The sequence below is a fragment of the Mugil cephalus genome, chromosome 20 (genome assembly GCF_022458985.1).
Source record: "Mugil cephalus isolate CIBA_MC_2020 chromosome 20, CIBA_Mcephalus_1.1, whole genome shotgun sequence".
NCBI classification, from domain to species: Eukaryota; Metazoa; Chordata; class Actinopteri; order Mugiliformes; family Mugilidae; genus Mugil; species Mugil cephalus.
Window position 1 is genome coordinate 293,335 of NC_061789.1, and position 17,333 is coordinate 310,667.

The window sequence follows — 17,333 nt, forward strand, 5'->3', positions numbered from 1 at the left end:
TCTGCAGCAAAATGATGACCACGACATACAAAATGAACAAAATGACGAATAGGAGATACCAGACTGTAAGAAAGAAATGGATGATGTGTCTCCACTTCCTCTCATTGATTAAACTGAAGCTAGAATGAGGGGGAGGGTTTTAAATCCTCCGTCATACCACCGTAACCTTTAAATACTGCCTTAACACTTCCGAACTTTCACTGCCCTCTGGTGGCCACACAAAGGAACTGCAGCTAAAAACACACTAAAAAGTAACAGGGATAAACTGTATAAAAATACCATCAGAAAATAGGCTGTAAAAATAACATACATTTAAATAACTGTTCATCATCATGTTTATTCCGTGTCCATATATTTATGACAATGGAAATAAAAGAAAAAAGACTTGTTTTATGAACTTTATTCTCCAAAGTTCCCTCTGATTCGTCTTTATTAAACCAGGTTCAGGTGTGATCCGTCTCTCAGAGTCAGACAGAGAATAATGACGTTGGCTGATTTCTGTTCTGTCTCCAGTTTATTTCACTTCTTGACGATCTGGATGACGTCCTCATGCTCCATGATGTGCGTCAGGCCGACTCTCTGTGGACTGTACTTGGTGCTGGTTCCCTGAAACACAGACGCGGGAATCAGACGATTTTCACATCTGTGCTCTGATTGTCACAGGTCACAAAGAACAGCAGCAGCCTTTAAACCAGACGAAGCTTCACGGTTTCATCACGGTACAAATCATTAATGTCACATTTTAACAGTGTTTCTGTCAAACACCAGACAACATTTAACAGAGCAGAGTCACAATAGAAAAAGCATGAAGGGTCAAAGAGGAGCAGAAAACACCGGACAGGAGACAAATGGACGGATGGAGGGACGAGGGACCTTGTGTTCTGACCTGTGGAGCTCCATAAACTCCACCTGTTGTCATGATCTCAACTAATATTAATATTAGTTTAAGGAGAAGAATAATCAGATGACAGGAGGACTGAGTGGATCCACTTATTAGTTAAAATCTAAACCACACATTTATAATATTGTTTACATACAGAAAACACAGATGAACCCAAACCTGAGGCCTGAATCAGGAAGTAGCTCAACTTACCCGGTTTTACTCCAACTCATCCAGCTGAACTGATCCAGAACAATGATGATCTGGATCAGTGGCATCAGGAAGCTGGTTATTAACTCACTAACTGAACCAGGTTTGTGTTGTTGTGGGTTCTAACGCAGCAGAACCATCACAACCATGAGGCTGATCCACAAAGACTGATTCTCCTCAGATATGAAGAACAAAGTAAATCTCCTAGAAAAGTCAAACGCCGCGGCTGCATCGAAGAGACGCCATAAGACAAAGGACTTCAAATTAAATACATGTGTAAACTACACATCAGTGTTTCAGTTAGTTTCTATTTAACGCAGCCATGAATCCCAACCACTGAGCTGCAGAGATGAGTCACGTGTATTAGTGTCAAGCACATCACCTGCCTCCCTCAGTGTATCCAACTAGTTTGCCTTTGCTTTCATATAACTTCTTATATATAACTTGTAACTTGTATAACTGGAGTAAAAAGATAAAACATCATTCTATCATGTTACCTGGGCGACAATAAAGCTGTGACATCACATCAATACATCAGGTTGTTGTCCTGAATGAAATGATCCTGATTCTGAGCTGTGTTTGAGCTAAAACATCCTCTTCTTTGTGTGATTATCTCCTGAAGATGCGTTCGCGCCGTAACGCTCTTCTAGTGATTTGGGCTCCGATCTCAATCAGGTCTCAATGAAAGGACACGTGATTCTTTCCTGAACAGCTGATTGGCCGGTGGGTGGAGCCTTTTTATCGGATTCAGATAAATCCTGAAAGTTACCCTGACCTGAAGCAGGTCAGCTGTTCAGAGTGAGTTACCATGGTAACGTAGCTCCATAAGAATGAAACCAGAAGTTTCCTCCATGAGTCTGTGATCCTGCTCCATGATACAGGCCTCAGGTCATCAGGTGTGTTTAACTCCCAAACAGTCGGTACCTGGACTCATCCAGTCTGATGGATGAAGCCTGGAAACACTATACAAGATGCTAATGGAGATGCTAACAGCTAGCATGCTTCTAAAATCAGTGCTAAGTGTTAGCATCCGTTAGCAGATCGCTATGAAACCAGACTAAACTCTATGGATGACGACTAATGACAGGACAGAGGAAACTACACCTGAATGAATGTTTCATCAGGTCAAATCAAGTTAAACACGTCAGGAGTCAAAGTTCAGAAGTGGAGGAATCTGAGTGAATCATCTACTCAGAGAAACTCATTAGATTAAATAAATGATAAAATAAATGATCAAATGTGGAGACTCTTTCTGTCGTGGACCAGGTTCAGGCTCAGAGGTGGAGGACTCACCCAGACCAGGGCGTACTTGAACTGGCTGGCTAAGGTTCTGTGGATGCGATGGCACTGAGGGTCAAACAGAAAAGAAACGTTCAGACACTGAAAACGTCCACGTGTCCTGAAAATGTCCCCAGAGACAGAGCTTGACTCACCACATGTTCCACGCTGGCTCCTCTCCTCATGATGATGGCGTCATTAAAGTCTGGACGCTCTGAGACACGGAGGACAGGAAAGAGAAGAGACGAGAGTCAGAGGAGAGGATGGAGGGAGGGATGGAGGGAGGGGAGGGAGGGATGGAGGGAGTCAGAGGAGAGGATGGAGGGATGGAAGGAGGGAGGGAGGGATGGATGGAGGAGGGAGGGAGGGAGGGAGGGAGGGATGGATGGAGGGAGGGACGGAGGGAGGGATGGATGGAGGGATGGATGGAGGGAGGGACGGAGGGAGGGATGGATGGAGGGATTGAGGGAAGGAGGGAGGGAGGGAGGGAGGGAGGGGGGATGGATGGAGGGATTGAGGGAGGAAGGGAGGGAGGGAAGGATGGAGGGGGGAGGGATGGATGGATGGAGGGAGGTTATGGAGGGGGGGGGGGTGGATGGAGGGAGGGAGGGATGGAGAGAGAGAGGGAGGGAGGGATGGAGGGGTGGATGGATGGATGGAGAGGGGGGGGGGGGGGGGGTGTGTCTACCTCCTCTCTTCTTGGTGTAAATGCAGATCAGAGCCAGATATTCCCACAGCGTCTCCAGGAGATAATCCAGGTTCAGCTTCATCCCACAACTGAAACAATCACAGGTTAAAGTCAGGAGGTCACAGAGAAAGAGGAAAGAGGACGGAGACGGAGGGATGGAGAAAGAGAGACAGAGACAGAGAGATGGAGAGATGGAGAGACGGAGAGATGGAGACAGAGAGACGGAGAGACGGAGAGATGGAGAGACAGAGACAGAGACAGAGAGATGGAGAGACGGAGAGATGGAGAGACAGACAGAGAGATGGAGAGACAGAGACAGAGACAGAGAGATGGAGAGACAGAGAGACGGAGAGACAGAGAGACAGAGAGACGGAGAGACAGAGAGACAGAGAGACGGAGAGATGGAGAGACAGAGAGACTCAGAGACAGAGAGACGGAGAGACAGAGAGACAGAGAGACAGAGAGACGGAGAGACAGAGAGACAGAGAGACTCAGAGACAGAGAGACGGAGAGACAGAGAGACAGAGACAGAGACGGAGAGATGTAGAGACAGAGAGACAGAGAGACGGAGAGAAAGAGACAGAGAGACAGAGACAGAGAGACAGAGACAGAGAGACTCAGAGACAGAGAGATGTAGAGACAGAGAGACGTAGAGACAGAGAGACGGAGAGATTCAGAGACAGAGAGACAGAGAGACTCAGAGACAGAGGGACGGGGAGACGCCCGACCTGATGACCACGCTGTTGGGTCTACGCGCCAGTCGATCCACCTCCTCGATGGAGATCTGATCCACTTTGTTATAAACCTGAGAGGAGACACATTATCAGATAGAGTCGCTGTGTGAAGAGGAGGCGTTTCTGAGGAGACGCGTACGTAAAGACAGGGCATGTAGACTCTGTTCCCAACGATGACGTCGATGAACTCGTCCGGAGTGCTGTCCTCCCTGAAGAGCACCTCGGCGTTAAAGATCTCTGAGGAGGAGCAGGGTTAAAGGAGCAAACATGAGGAGACGTGAGGAGACGTGAGGACACGTGAGGAGACGTGAGGAGCTCAGGGCCACAGACAGGAAGGATACTGTACTCATGGAGGATGAGCTGGACCAGCTTCTCCGAGCACTGGGTCAGAGGAACCGTGGAGTTGTAGGAGAGGCCGCCGCCTTTTTTAGGCTGGAGGAGAAAAGACAGATTTAACATTTAAAAAGGTTTTAGAGCAAAGAGGAAGATTAGAAAAGAGACAAAGAGGAGCAGACAACACTGGAGAGACAAAGGTCTGTGAAGGTCTCAGTCATTCAGGTCATGGTTTAAAGAGGTTTTTTAAAAACAGGAGGTCCCCCTCCACCTGGAGGACAGGGGACGTCCACATCTGAACCAGAGGAGACAGACGTCTGAGAGCGTCCGTCTATGTCAGACTGGACAGAGGACGAGATAGAATCTAACATCTATTTACAATCCAGTCTGAACTTTAAGTCACTAGTCAAAGAATATGTTTTAAACAAAGAATAAAATGAAGCATTTAAAACTACAATTAATGATAAATAAAAAGGTGCAATAATAACATCGATTAGAAAAGAGAAATAAAGAATAGAAATAAACTGAAGTGAAAACTGAATTGAAATCAAAGCTGTTGTGCTGCTCAGTCACATTCTAGAAAAGCTGTGAAGATTAAATTTATCTCCCAATATTTCTCCTCAACAGTTCATCTGTGACCAGATGAGTTTCTACGAAGATTAAACTAATAAACATAACAATGATTTGTGTCCAGCTGCTTTTTCAGGGTTTGTTATTGGATGATGAAGATGATGATGATGATGATGATGAAGATGATGATGATGATGATGATGATGATGATGAACAGTGAAGCTCTACCTTGAAATAAATATTTGGTTTCGTCCTGTTCAGTCTGATTCCCACCGACTCCAGCTCCTTTTCTAGAAGTTCCCTGAGGAGAAAACGATGATGAGGATGAATAAGGTCACGATGGTGAGGTTGAAGTAGCTCCGCCCCCTCACTGACCTCTGGACGTCTCCTTTGGTGGCGTCCAGCATCATGATGACGACGTCTGCGGTCCGGGCCACAGCGATGACCTGCCGCCCTCTGCCCTTACCTGCAGACACGTTTACAGAGTCACCATCACACTGATACAGTCGGCGTTAAGCGCAGGGAGCTGAACAGACCTTGGGCGGCGCCTTCGATGATTCCTGGCAGATCCAGCAGCTGGATGTTGGCTCCTTTATACTGAAGACACCAGGTGACAGCGTTAGACACAAACTCTTGTCTAAAACGGGAGCTGTGACGCGAGGACGTACCTCTATGACTCCAGGTATACAGGTGAGGGTGGTGAACTCGTAGGAAGCAGCTTCACTGGCCGTCGACGTCATCAAACTGAGGAAGGTCGACTGAAAGACACGACACAATCAAACCGGCTCATCTGGCGCCGCGTTCAGACGAGGACACGTCTGCAGCCTCCGCGTCCACCTACCTTACCCACGGAGGGGAAACCAATGAGAGCAACCCGCGCGTCTCCTGACTTCATGACATCGAAGCCTTCGCCTTTGGCCCCCGCTGACTTGGACGGCTCCAGCAGCTGAGATCTGTATTTGGCTAGTTTGGCCTTGAGCAAACCCAGATGGTACTCGGTGGCTGCAGCCGTGCAAAGAACAAGAAACAAAGGATTAAACAGAGTCAGATCTATAAAACGTTCTCAGTCAGAACTAGAACCAGAACCAGAACTAGAACCAGAACCAGAACCAGAACCAGACCAGTGTATGAGGACGAGGTTCTGCCGGTCGTCTTCTTCTAAGACATTCAGGACTGCTCACTAACATGGAGGAGATGCTACTACTTCTTCTTCTACTGTTCTATTTCAGGTAGACGTGGTTCTCCAGTGTTGGATGTTTCATGTAAGCGCTTGTATCCGGTCTCCATGGAAACGGATCATCTTTGATCAGAATTGTTGTAGGAATATTGATCCCTGGTTAAACGTAGTTAATGATGACAGTTACAGGGAGACTTTCATTGGGTGTGAAAGTAAACCACGTCCCTCGGTGCAGGATGAGTCATGAAACACTTTAAACTCTAAAATAAAACAACCAATAAAGCAACTCTTAACAGATACAGACGCGTAGGAGATCTAAGAAAACATGTGAAACGTTGACTTTAGTTTCAAGTGTCTCAAACTTAAACAACCCGTTAACTAAGGTGTCAACTCCTCGAGTTTAATCAGCAGCACATCCACTGCAGACACCTAGCTGTTAGCCACCGTGTAGCTAGCACGTAGCTCATCCCTCTCTCACCTTTGTTTTTCTGTGTTCGAGAAATCTCTTTCTCTATCTCCGCTATCTTCTCCAGGATGCCCATGGTGCCGGTTCAGCTGAGCTCCGGGTGAGGTTCGGGTGAGCTCCAGCTGCTCTGAGGAGAACAGAGTGAGGACAGAAACGTGTCAGAGCGAGCTAGCTCTGTTGTTAGCAGACATGCTAACGTGTAACACAAACAGAAAACACTTAAATGAGATTTAAGTTAACGGATGCTGCAGCGAATTTAAATCTTTAAATTGTTTAACTGTGTGAATAAAAAAGGGACATTTACATGTGATCAAAGGACTAAACTCGGAAACCGGAAGTCAACATTCTATTTCCAGCAGGAAGTCGGTCCGTCTCTGTGAACGCTCCGTCGGAAACAGGAAACTCGGTGTTGTGGCCTGAGCGAAGAGGCGAGTAGGTAAAGAAATAAAGTAAGAAGTAAATATACATCCTCTGGGAGGAACCGGAGAGTGAGTAGAGAATAAAGATGAGTTCTCTGGGAGGAAGTGAAGAGTGAACAGAGAACAGAGATGAGTTCTCTGGGAGGAACCGGAGAGTGAGGTTTGAGCTCGGACTCAGGCCGTGGACACAGAGAACATGGCGGCGCCCACGGCTTCGGGAGGACCGTCAACCTCCAGTCACACCGGGGTCCAAGGTTTCCCGTTCCCAGCGGCCGTCAGGGCCCCGGACACCCCCGAGAAGGGGCCGCCGCAGCCCGGGGGGTCGGGCAAGAAGCCGTGCAGGGCCTGTACGGACTTTAAATCATGGATGAAGCTACAGAAAGACCAGACTCCTGCTGCACAGGTGACAGGAGGAGGGCAGAGGGTGGTGGTGGGGTATCAGGGACACTGTCACATGTCCGTCAAGCTTCTCTGTCCTCCAGGTCATAGTTTATATCCAGGAAGAGTTTAACGAGACATCTGGACAAGTCGCGTTTTGAGAAGACGTTTCCTCCGAGTAGCTTCTTCTCTTTTAATGAGTCATCAGCACGAAGCACAGACTGTGCCCACAAGAAGGAGGAAAAACACATCAAACAAACACTCAAGACGTGTGGACATTTCACCACTGGGACGGAGAGGAGGAGGAGCTGGTCCAGAGACTAACCCCCCAGACAGAACCAGACTGATGTAGAGTAATGAAACCAAACAACCATCCACCAGCTCATGGACCAACCCAGGAGATACACCTCCACCTGGAGGACGGAGGACGTCTCCTCTGAAGACACCAACGTCCAAATCTGGTCCAGAGGAGACAGATGGTGTGAGAGAGGAGGAGAGGAGGAGAGGAGTCCATCTGTGACCGGAGGAGGAGATAGAATCTGACGTCTATTTACAATCCAGTCTGAGCTTCTTCCCCGTTTAACCTGGAGCCTGGAGCCTGGGACTGATGATGGTCTAGACCGTTCATAGGACATGGTGATTTACAGAAACAAGTCATGCAACATGTGAAAGGCTCCGCCCACAGACTTTCTATTTAAACCTGTAAAAACTTCCCTCCAGTCCTTTAGAAGTGAAGAAGCTCCTCAGATGAAACGTCTTCTCTAAACCTCTTCTTGTCCAGTTTTCTTTCATAAAACACCTCCTGGAAACACTGACACCTGTTAAAGATCTGATCTGATATGAGGAGACACATGTAAACACCAGCTGACTGTCTCTGTGTCTTCTGATCCTGCAGGAGACCCCATCACAGACTCAGACGGACCCCCAGTGTCCTCTGGACAGGGAGGAGCTGGGCCGTAACACCTGGTCCTTCCTGCACACCATGGCGGCGTATTACCCCGACCAGCCGTCCCCCAGCCAGCAGCAGGAGATGGGACAGTTCATCCACCTGTTCTCCAAGTTCTTCCCCTGTGAGGAGTGTGCAGAGGACCTCAGGGGCAGGTAGGACCATGATGCACTGCTGCAGACACAAACGGGCTCAGGGGCCGAGTGTGATTCATCAGGACTTAATCCCTGGTCCTTAAAGATGATGAGTTAATAAAAGCTGAGGTGTGTGTTTCTTTCCTGTCGTCTCCACAGACTAAAAACCACCCGGCCGAACACCAGCAGCCGTCACGCTCTCTCTCAGTGGCTCTGCCGGCTTCACAACGACATCAACATCCGTCTGGGGAAGCCAGAGTTCGACTGCTCGCGGGTGGATGAGAGGTGGAGGGACGGATGGAGAGACGGATCCTGCGACTGAGGGACGAGAAGATTCCTCCTGTCGTCCTGTGTAGAAAGATGAAAGTCTGATCCGGTTTTGTTACGATCGCTGATAAAAGGAAAGAGGAATAAAAGTGTTCCTCTGAAACAGTGCAGAGTTTTAAACTGTTCATTTAGTTGATGTTGTTTCTTTGCTGTGTTTTGATGTATGAATCTCTGCAAAATGTTTTTCTCTTATAATTCTGATTAATTCTGTGAATAATTCATGCTGATAAATGTTTATATGAAGATGACTGCAGATGTGTGCGCTTGGTGTGGGAATGTATTTAAATTATTCATTGATGAAAGTTCAAATGATGTTGTCTTCTAATTACTGACAAAACTTGTTGATTATCCAGTTGTTAAATGACACTTTATACAATAATCAGGTAATAGATCAGTGGACTATAGAAAATCATTTATATTCTCATTAAGTTTTTGTGAAGGTGGAGACACAGACATTAAACCTGTTTGATTAATTGATCACTGACCTCTAGTGGCGGGAGGAATAAATTCACCATCCTAAAAATCATCAGATGTTAAAAACAGTGAAAATGAAACGGTTTTTATTACAGCAGAGAGTTAGAGATGAGATAATAGATGATTCTCACTGATCCCTCATGTTGACAAGATTAATATATTACAGAGAGCTACAGACTGTGTTAATGTTCATTAAGGTGTCTGATATGAATCAGTCAGTAACACGTCTGACTGTTGACCAGAGAGCTGAGGACCTAATAATCATATTATAATATGAAATTATATGTCTACATACAAATCTATATAACTATCAGTATATAAACCCTAAAATACTCATTTACTCTCACTTTTGTTTGACTTTAACCTTTTATAGTCTCACTTTGATTATACTATATAATACACAGCCTGTCCCCCCAAAATAATAATAAAAGCTCCACTGTAATATCCAGGGGGAGCTCCTCCCCTCTAGTCTGTGCGCGGAGCTCCTCCCCTCTAGTCTGTGCGCGGAGCTCCTCCCCTCTAGTCTGTGGGTTTAGCTCCTCCCCTCTAGTCTGTGGGCGGAGCTCCTCCCCTCTAGTCTGTGGGTTTAGCTCCTCCCCTCTAGTCTGTGGGTTAGCCCTTCCCCCTCTTAGTCCTGTTGTTTCAGCTCCTCCCCTCTAGTCTGTGGGCGGAGCTCCTCCCCTCTGGTCTGTGGAGCCCCTCCCCTCTAGTCTGTTGGCGGAGCTCCTCCCCTCTGGTCTGTGGAGCCCCTCCCCTCTAGTCTGTTGGCGGGGCCCCTCTCCTCTAGTCTGTGGGCGGAGCTCCTCCCCTCTGGTCTGTGGAGCCCCTCCCCTCTAGTCTGTTGGCGGAGCTCCTCCCCTCTGGTCTGTGGAGCCCCTCCCCTCTAGTCTGTTGGAGGAGCTCCTCCCCTCTGGTCTGTGGAGCCCCTCCCCTCTAGTCTGTTGGCAGGGCCCCTCTCCTCTAGTCTGTGGGCGGAGCTCCTCCCCTCTGGTCTGTGGAGCCCCTCCCCTCTAGTCTGTTGGCGGGGCCCCTCTCCTCTAGTCTGTGGGCGGAGCTCCTCCCCTCTGGTCTGTGGAGCCCCTCCCCTCTAGTCTGTTTAGTCTGTGGGCGGAGCCCCTCTCCTGTCAGAGTGTCAGAGTCTGAGTCTCCAGCTCATCCCAAACATTCTCTCTGGGTTCAGGTCTGGACTCTGGTCTGGTCACGTGATCTTCCTCCATGTCTCCAGGGTCTTTGTGCTGCTTCCTGTCAGATTGGGAGATTTTAGTAGTTTCTGCTTCAGTCTCCTTAGATGTTGTTATTAAATCCTGATGGGTTCTTGTTTTGTCCAGGCCATGTGATTTATATTAATTACTACTAGACTCATTTATTCTAGTTTTATATCTGAGCCTGAAGCGCGGCCACGACGCGGCCCGCACGTCAGCCTGGGCGGCCACGCGCCACACCGTGAACGCGCAGGACCCGTCCCTACAGCCGCGCGCAGCAGCAGCAGCAGCATCATCATCATCATCATCATCACCATCGTGCCGTGGAGCCGCGAGCGTGGACCCGAGAGAGAGAGAGGGAGTGAGAGAAAGAGAGAGAGAAGATGGACGGAGTGGGATCGTTCGGAGCGGGACGGGTCGGAACCACCGTGGACCCGATCACCTTCGCCAAGCAGCCGCAGACCATCCTCAGAGTGCTGTCCTGGGTGAGAGCGCGTTTTCACGGAGCCGTGTGGATGTGATTGTAGATGGATGGGGGAGGAGGGGGGAGGGGAGGGGGGTTGTGTTGACGTGTTGTCGTCGCTAATAGCTGCTGCTGATCAGGGTGTGAATGGAGACGTGATGTTTGTTCCTTTATTCTCTGAGGGCGGCCTCCTCCACCTCCTCCATCCTGTCTCGGTTCATTATATAACCTCCTTCCTCTCCTTCCTCTCCTTCCTCCCCTTCCTCCTCTCTCCTCCATATCCACTCTCATCGTTTTACTGATTTACCCTCAGCGGCCGTCGTCATCTCACCTGTGATTGGTCCGCATGCGTCTTTACGCGTCGCGCCCTGACGCATCGTGAAGCGCATCACCTCTGGGTGAAGGTCTCCTTTACAGAGACGCTGATCAGGGACGAGTCTGATTGGTCGGTTTAAATCTAATCATCTGATTAGGATCAGATCTACAGACATTAATGATCAGATCGGGTGTTTGCTCCATCTTCTCTGCCCACATGGACATAAAGGGAATCAAACCAGTGACCTCCTGGTCCCAAACCACTAGTCCAGAGCAGAGAACATGAAAGCTGAACATAGAGGAGCTGTGTGTGTGTTAATTCAGGTTTTAATCAGTTTAATCCCCAGGAAACAAGACTTTAAAGTTTTTATTTTTATAGATGAAAAGTTTTGGTTTGTAGAGATTAGTCCAGACATGTGATCAGTGTGAGCCCCCCCTCCCTCACATGACCCACACCCCCGCTGCATGTGTGTGTGTGTGTGTGTGTGTCACATGGCCCAGTTCTGCCACAGTGTGTCAGTCAGCTGATCCAGAACCCAGGGAGGAGTAAAGACTTCAAAGATGGCCGCTGTGTTTCCAGCCTGAGGACGTGGATGTGATTGTTGAGGAGCAGTGAAGCGTCGCTCCGTTCTGAGCGCGCTCAGAGAGGCCTTCATGTCTGATGTGCTTCCTCCTCAGATCTTCTCGCTGGTGGTGTTCGCCTCCATCGTGAACGAGGGCTACGTGAACCTGGGCAGCGAGCGCCTCCACTGCGTCTTCAACCAGAACTCAGACGCCTGTAACTACGGGGTGTTTGTGGGCCTGGTGGGGCTGCTCGCCTGCTCCTTCTTCTTCCTGCTCGACTACAAGTTCTCCTCCATCAGTTCGGTCAAAGACAGGAAGAAGGCCGTGATGCTGGAGATCGGCTTCTCAGGTGAGGAGGGGGAGGAGCCAGACCAGTTCCTCCCAGTGCCTCCTTTATGTCCTTTATTCGCCCCTAGAGACTAAAACAAGACTCGAACAAGATTCCACTCAATAAAGATCAACACGAGCTTCCAGGGAGGACGGCTGATGGTTACACACTGAAACACTAAAAGATTTAGCTGCATGAATATTACGGCATCAGGTTCAGATTTATTCATTCATTTTACAGCAGGAGACACACGGACAAAATCACAATAATCACAATGAAAGAAATAGAAATATTATGAATGAAACGTGGATCCAGTGAAGCGCAAATATAAACTGCATGAAGAGCATAGAACTAAAAAATGAGAGATAAAAACACCAACACTAAGTGAGATTTAGTGCAGGGAGTGAGTGAGGGACCATGGGGGGGTTAAACCTTTCAATGGTGACAGGGATGAGACTCTGACCCCTGGAACACATCAGCCTCAGATGGTGTTAAACTAAGAATCAAACTCGCTCCACCTGCTTCAGATCATGTTCCTCATCTCTAATAATAACCAGGAGCTTCCTCAGCTGGACAGAGCATGAAACCAGCAACGTGAAACCAGCTCGTCACTTCTAACAGGAACCAGGAGAGTTTCAGAAGTTAATTGTCTGTTTTTTTGCAGGTTTCTGGACCTTCCTCTACTTTGTGAGTTTCTGCTTCCTGGCCAATCAGTGGTCCAGAACCACCACAGAGGAACTGCCGCTCAACCAGGGGGCAGACGCCGCCCGGGCCGCCATCGCCTTCTCCTTCTTCTCCATCATCACCTGGGTAACAGAGACACAAAGAAACACTAGCAACACTCAGTCCACAGAGTACGAGGTAAAGCTAACGCAGCTACGCTTAACTAACAAACAACATAAAAACAATATAAATCCATCTTCATGGACCTCAGCCACATATTCTAAACCGGGTTCCTCTAAAGCTCTAAAGCTCTAAAGGTAGGAGCCTGGAGGAATCCTCTCCAGGTCAATCATGAAGCAGCAGCTCCTTCCAGATGGATCTGAGTTCTCGTCCCGTCTGTAGAGTCGAGTCCTGTTCCCCACGAGGTCTTTGGTCCAGGAACAAACCTCCACTCAAGAACCACAGCTAGAGACACTCATGAAAGGAACTTGACCTAGACTAGACCTCCCACATTAAACTGGGTTTAACTGCGTTTGGCTCAACTAAACCAAACTTACCGTCTTCATACTATGCTAAGCTAAGCTAGCTGCTGTTGGCTGCTGCCTCTTATTTCTGTATAAACATGTTGTCATGATGCATGTTGTCTTTCTGCAGGCTGTGTTAACAGTGGGGGCCAGTTTAATAGTGGGGGCCAGTTTAAAGGTGGGGGCCAGGTTAAAGGTGGGACAGTTTAAAGGTGGGGGCCGGGTTAACGGTGCGTGCTGTCTCTCTGCAGGCCGGGTTAAAGGTGGGGGCCAGTTTAAAGGTGGGGGCCAGGTTAAAGGTGGGGGCCAGGTTAACGGTGGGGGCCAGTTTAAAGGTGCGTGCTGTCTCTCTGCAGGCCAGGTTAAAGGTGGGGGCCAGTTTAACGGTGGGACAGTTTAACGGTGGGGGCCAGGTTAAAGGTGGGGGCCAGGTTAAAGGTGGGGGCCAGTTTACGGTGGGGGCCAGTTTAAAGGTGGGGGACAGGTTAAAGGTGGGGGCCGGGTTAACGGTGGGGGCCGGGTTAACGGTGGGGGCGGGGTTAACTGTGCTGTCTCTCTGCAGGCCGGGTTAACGGTTCGTGCCGTCCAGAAGTATCTGCTCGGTACAGACATGACTCTGTTCACCACTGAGCACATGGACGGAGGAGCCCCCACCCAGCCGTACCCCTCCAACTCACCTGGAGCCGGACCCACCGACACCACAGACACCTACCAGAGCCCCCCGTTCACCGAGAGCAACGCAGCGCCCACGTACCAGGTCCCCATCTACTAGAGCCCCCGGAGCCGAGGGCGGGAGCAGATGTTCCAGATGTTCATGTGTCGACCCGGGTTTAGACGCGGCCTCTGCTTCCCCGTTTCCTCCTCTGGTTCCCGCTGCCTCACCTCGTCCCGGGAGCACAGACCTGAGAACGCAGAGGAGGAAGAGCGGAGGCGGAGGCTCTCACGTACAGTACAGCACCTCGTCTTCTTGGTTTCATTCAAACACGGAGGTGAACGCTCACCTGCATGTTCCACGCTAGAGATGGATAAGTGCCATACTGTGTTCAGACAGTGACTTCATTTCCTCATGCTGTAAAGATGTTCCGTGACCAAGTGCAATATGTCACATTCTTCTAGGTTTCAGCTGTACTGTAGGTCGACCACACACCGTCTCACATCACACACCAGACTGTCGAGGTGTGGACCGCCCATCTGCTCCAGGTACGGGATCAGAGAAGGTCCAGGTGTGTGGTTTGAGACGGTGTCCTCTCATCCAGATGTTCTGGATCCATTCGGTTTGTGTTTACGTTTTCTGAAGCTGCCAAACTGCCCTGTGTTCTTACTGCTGATCACCTCCTCACGCGAGAGAGGCTACTGACCGCTAGCTGGCTAACGCGTTGAGGGGAGGGGGTTATGATTAGTTGCCATGGTGACGGGGTTGGGTGGATGTGGGTCACCTGATGTAGATAGTTGCCATGCCGACCATGTCAGTGTGTAGCGGTGTCTCCGTGTTGTAGTTCGGTGTGAACGGGTGAGTGTGTGTCCAGTTTTCGTGCCGCATTCAAGTTTAGAGGCAGAGGAGGAAATCACAACTTCCCCCACATGAAGTATTCTCTCAGATAAATGTGTAAGGAAATCTTAAAAGTATGAAGTGTTTTCTAAACCAAATCTTTGCCTGCTGATCAGACTTACCCCGACGATAATGCATGAATTGTTATATATTTAAGAGAATAAGAGTTTATAAATGTGGCGGCTCTTTGTTTCCTGGGACAGAGTTTTATTGAAGACGTTTCACCAGAGTAGAAGGTCTGAGCTGTAGCTCCACTCCTACAACAAAACCCCAGAAATGTTACATCACAGCAGCAGTTAACAGCTGTGACTGGTCTGAAATCACTTCCTCCCACAAACCATCAGACGTCGTCTCTCTGCAGTGATTCCGTGTTTATTACCTTCAACACAGCTGAACAGTCGCCCCCTAGAGGTTTAGTGGTGTAATGACTCCACATAGACCAGCTACAGGAGGATAAACAGTCCCAACTCTAACTGTGACAGTCGCCATCTGCATTAGTGTCTCCATCAGTGAAACGTATCTCATGTGACTCTAAAGGAACTAGTGGTTAGAGAAGCAGCTTTGGGACCATGAGGTCTCAGGTTTGATTCCCTCTCATGGATGGTCATCGACCACACGTTTGCTTTACTACTTGGTAGTTTGGGCTTCAAGAAGTAGATTATTATTATTGTTAGGGTTATTATTATTATTATTATTGGCCTGTGCTCAGTAGAAACAGTAGTTTAGACGATCATGACTCTGCACACTTGGAATGCATCATGGGATACCTGGCTGTACCAAGTCTACACAGGAAGAAGAAGAAGGAGAAGAAGAAGAAGACAGAACCTTCGGACTTGCCTATTCGGTAGTTCAGACCATAGACTCTAAATAAATATGGAACAGCTCTTCCACAGTGAAGTCACAGCTAGTAGAGCTCCCCCTGGTGGCTGGAGGCTGCAGTATAGGTCATAAGCTCCACCCCCTACATGTGGGCAGGGCAAAACTGTAAAAGACACATCAAATAATTTATTATATTTATATTATATTAAATAAGACTCTGGAGGATGCACAAATGCATTCTGGGATACCTGGCTAACCACAGCTACATTCAGCTCTAAATGATGCTGGAGATTTTAGGTTTTTACCAGGAACTTCTGTGGGTGGAGTCCACCTGAAGGTCACATGACTGGAGTCTGTTAACGAGCTGATTCTCATTAACAGACAGATGAACCTGGTTCTCGTCTCCCTCCTCGTTCAGTGGTTCTCTGCAGACTCCAGGTCCATCGTGGCGTCTCAGTCCATCTCCTCCGTCTCTGAAGAAACGTCTTCAACAAACCTCAGTGTGTCCAGAGTTTCAGATGAAACGTCACTGACTTCTGTCACATTAAAAGCTCTGATCAAATTAATCAAATTAAGGCAAATAAAAGGTTTTACTTGTTTCTCCAGAAATATTTAAGTGATGGACGTGTGTTTATTTCTTTACATTTAATTCTGCAGAACCGTCAGTTTGTGGTTAAATATTAGTTTGAACCTGAAGGAGGTGCAGAGGGTGGGACGCGTCTATTTCCTGGAGTTAAAGGACTACATCGATTACGTCCCGCTACTGATCAGCCATAACATAATGACCCCTTGGTTCTCTGGAGTTAATGTTAAAAGAAAGATAAATGTTCCAGTGGAAGGATTTTACTCTGTCATCTCTGTGGTCTGCAGTGGACCAGAACCAGAGTCTGAACACTCGGACTAGTCACTGATTAAAGCTCAGACCTGGAGGAAGGTGGTTCTGATCGGATGGATCCTTATTGTTGCCATGGAGCAGTTCTTCCAGGCCCTGGAGCTGGGTTTCCAGAACATCATTAATGAGCTCATCAGTGTGGGTGGTTGTAATGTTGTGGCTGATCAGGACATGCGGACGGTGGGCGTGGTCCTTTAAGTCCTCGGTGTGAAGCCAGTGTTGGGTTCTGTCGGTTCTTCTTGTTCTCAGTGCTTGAGTCAGTGTTCTAGATGAAATAATAACGCTGTGTGTCTCGTGCTCCGGCCCACGTTCACCACCGTGGTATTGATCGATTGTTATTGAAGTGTGATGCTGTCTGGGCTCCGGTTTGTCCTGTACTACTGAAAAGAATAAAAAATACCAGTGATGACTAAAGTAGAGTGCACTCTTTGTCCTGTGGTTCTGAAAGGAGCCGGACGCGATCAGGTCATAAACGCTGAGGTTCAATAAACTGCATGAATCTAATGTAAACTGAGTTGTTTGTGTCTCTGTCCAGGACCTGAATGTTTCTGAAATCTCTCTAATAAAGACGAGATCATGTTTTAGATCCATCTGTTTCTGGCATTAATGTGTGAGAGGTTTCAGAACAACAGAAGAAGAAACACAGGAAGAGAGACAGCTGACTAAAAACTAAAAGTTAAAACTGGAAATCCTCCTTCTTTATTCTGCTTCCTCTTTATTTGTGTCCTTCTTCTTCTTTTCCATTTCCAGTAGATTTGATGCTTCACATCATCAGAACCACTTTGTTCATAAAGTTTATAAGTAGGGGTGTAAGGATTCGTGTTAACGATACGATTCAAGGATACGATCGGAGACGATTCAGTAACGTTTTATCCAAAAACTAAACCAGACTGACTGAGATAAACACCTGAGCAGGTTCTAGGTCAAAGTGACCGGGGGCCGAGGAGGCGCCAGTGTTTTATCAGGGGGAACATATAAGGACAAAACAGGGCAATATTTA

General features: G+C 48.2%; 3 protein-coding genes across 3 annotated transcripts; 2 read left to right on the forward strand and 1 right to left on the reverse strand.

Moving 5' to 3' along the window:
- Window positions 1–317: 317 nt before the first annotated feature.
- drg2 (developmentally regulated GTP binding protein 2) lies at window positions 318–6,772 on the reverse strand. The gene is made up of 14 exons (XM_047571297.1): window positions 6,641–6,772; window positions 6,349–6,463; window positions 5,535–5,695; window positions 5,362–5,451; window positions 5,230–5,290; window positions 5,069–5,159; window positions 4,922–4,994; window positions 4,132–4,222; window positions 3,930–4,027; window positions 3,785–3,861; window positions 3,057–3,145; window positions 2,524–2,582; window positions 2,384–2,437; window positions 318–606 (listed from the first exon to the last, which is right to left on the reverse strand). The coding sequence occupies exons 2-14, from the start codon at window positions 6,410–6,412 to the stop codon at window positions 520–522; spliced, it is 1,095 nt and encodes a 364-aa protein (XP_047427253.1). The 5' UTR covers window positions 6,413–6,463; window positions 6,641–6,772; the 3' UTR covers window positions 318–519.
- Window positions 6,773–6,937: 165 nt separating this feature from the next.
- Window positions 6,938–9,017, forward strand: gfer (growth factor, augmenter of liver regeneration (ERV1 homolog, S. cerevisiae)). The gene is made up of 3 exons (XM_047571317.1): window positions 6,938–7,158; window positions 8,029–8,234; window positions 8,373–9,017. The coding sequence occupies exons 1-3, from the start codon at window positions 6,952–6,954 to the stop codon at window positions 8,533–8,535; spliced, it is 576 nt and encodes a 191-aa protein (XP_047427273.1). The 5' UTR covers window positions 6,938–6,951; the 3' UTR covers window positions 8,536–9,017.
- A 1,351-nt stretch (window positions 9,018–10,368) lies between these two features.
- Window positions 10,369–16,917, forward strand: syngr3a (synaptogyrin 3a). Its single transcript, XM_047571314.1, has 4 exons — window positions 10,369–10,701; window positions 11,673–11,907; window positions 12,551–12,696; window positions 13,636–16,917. The coding sequence occupies exons 1-4, from the start codon at window positions 10,600–10,602 to the stop codon at window positions 13,843–13,845; spliced, it is 693 nt and encodes a 230-aa protein (XP_047427270.1). The 5' UTR covers window positions 10,369–10,599; the 3' UTR covers window positions 13,846–16,917.
- The last annotated feature ends 416 nt before the right edge of the window (window positions 16,918–17,333 follow it).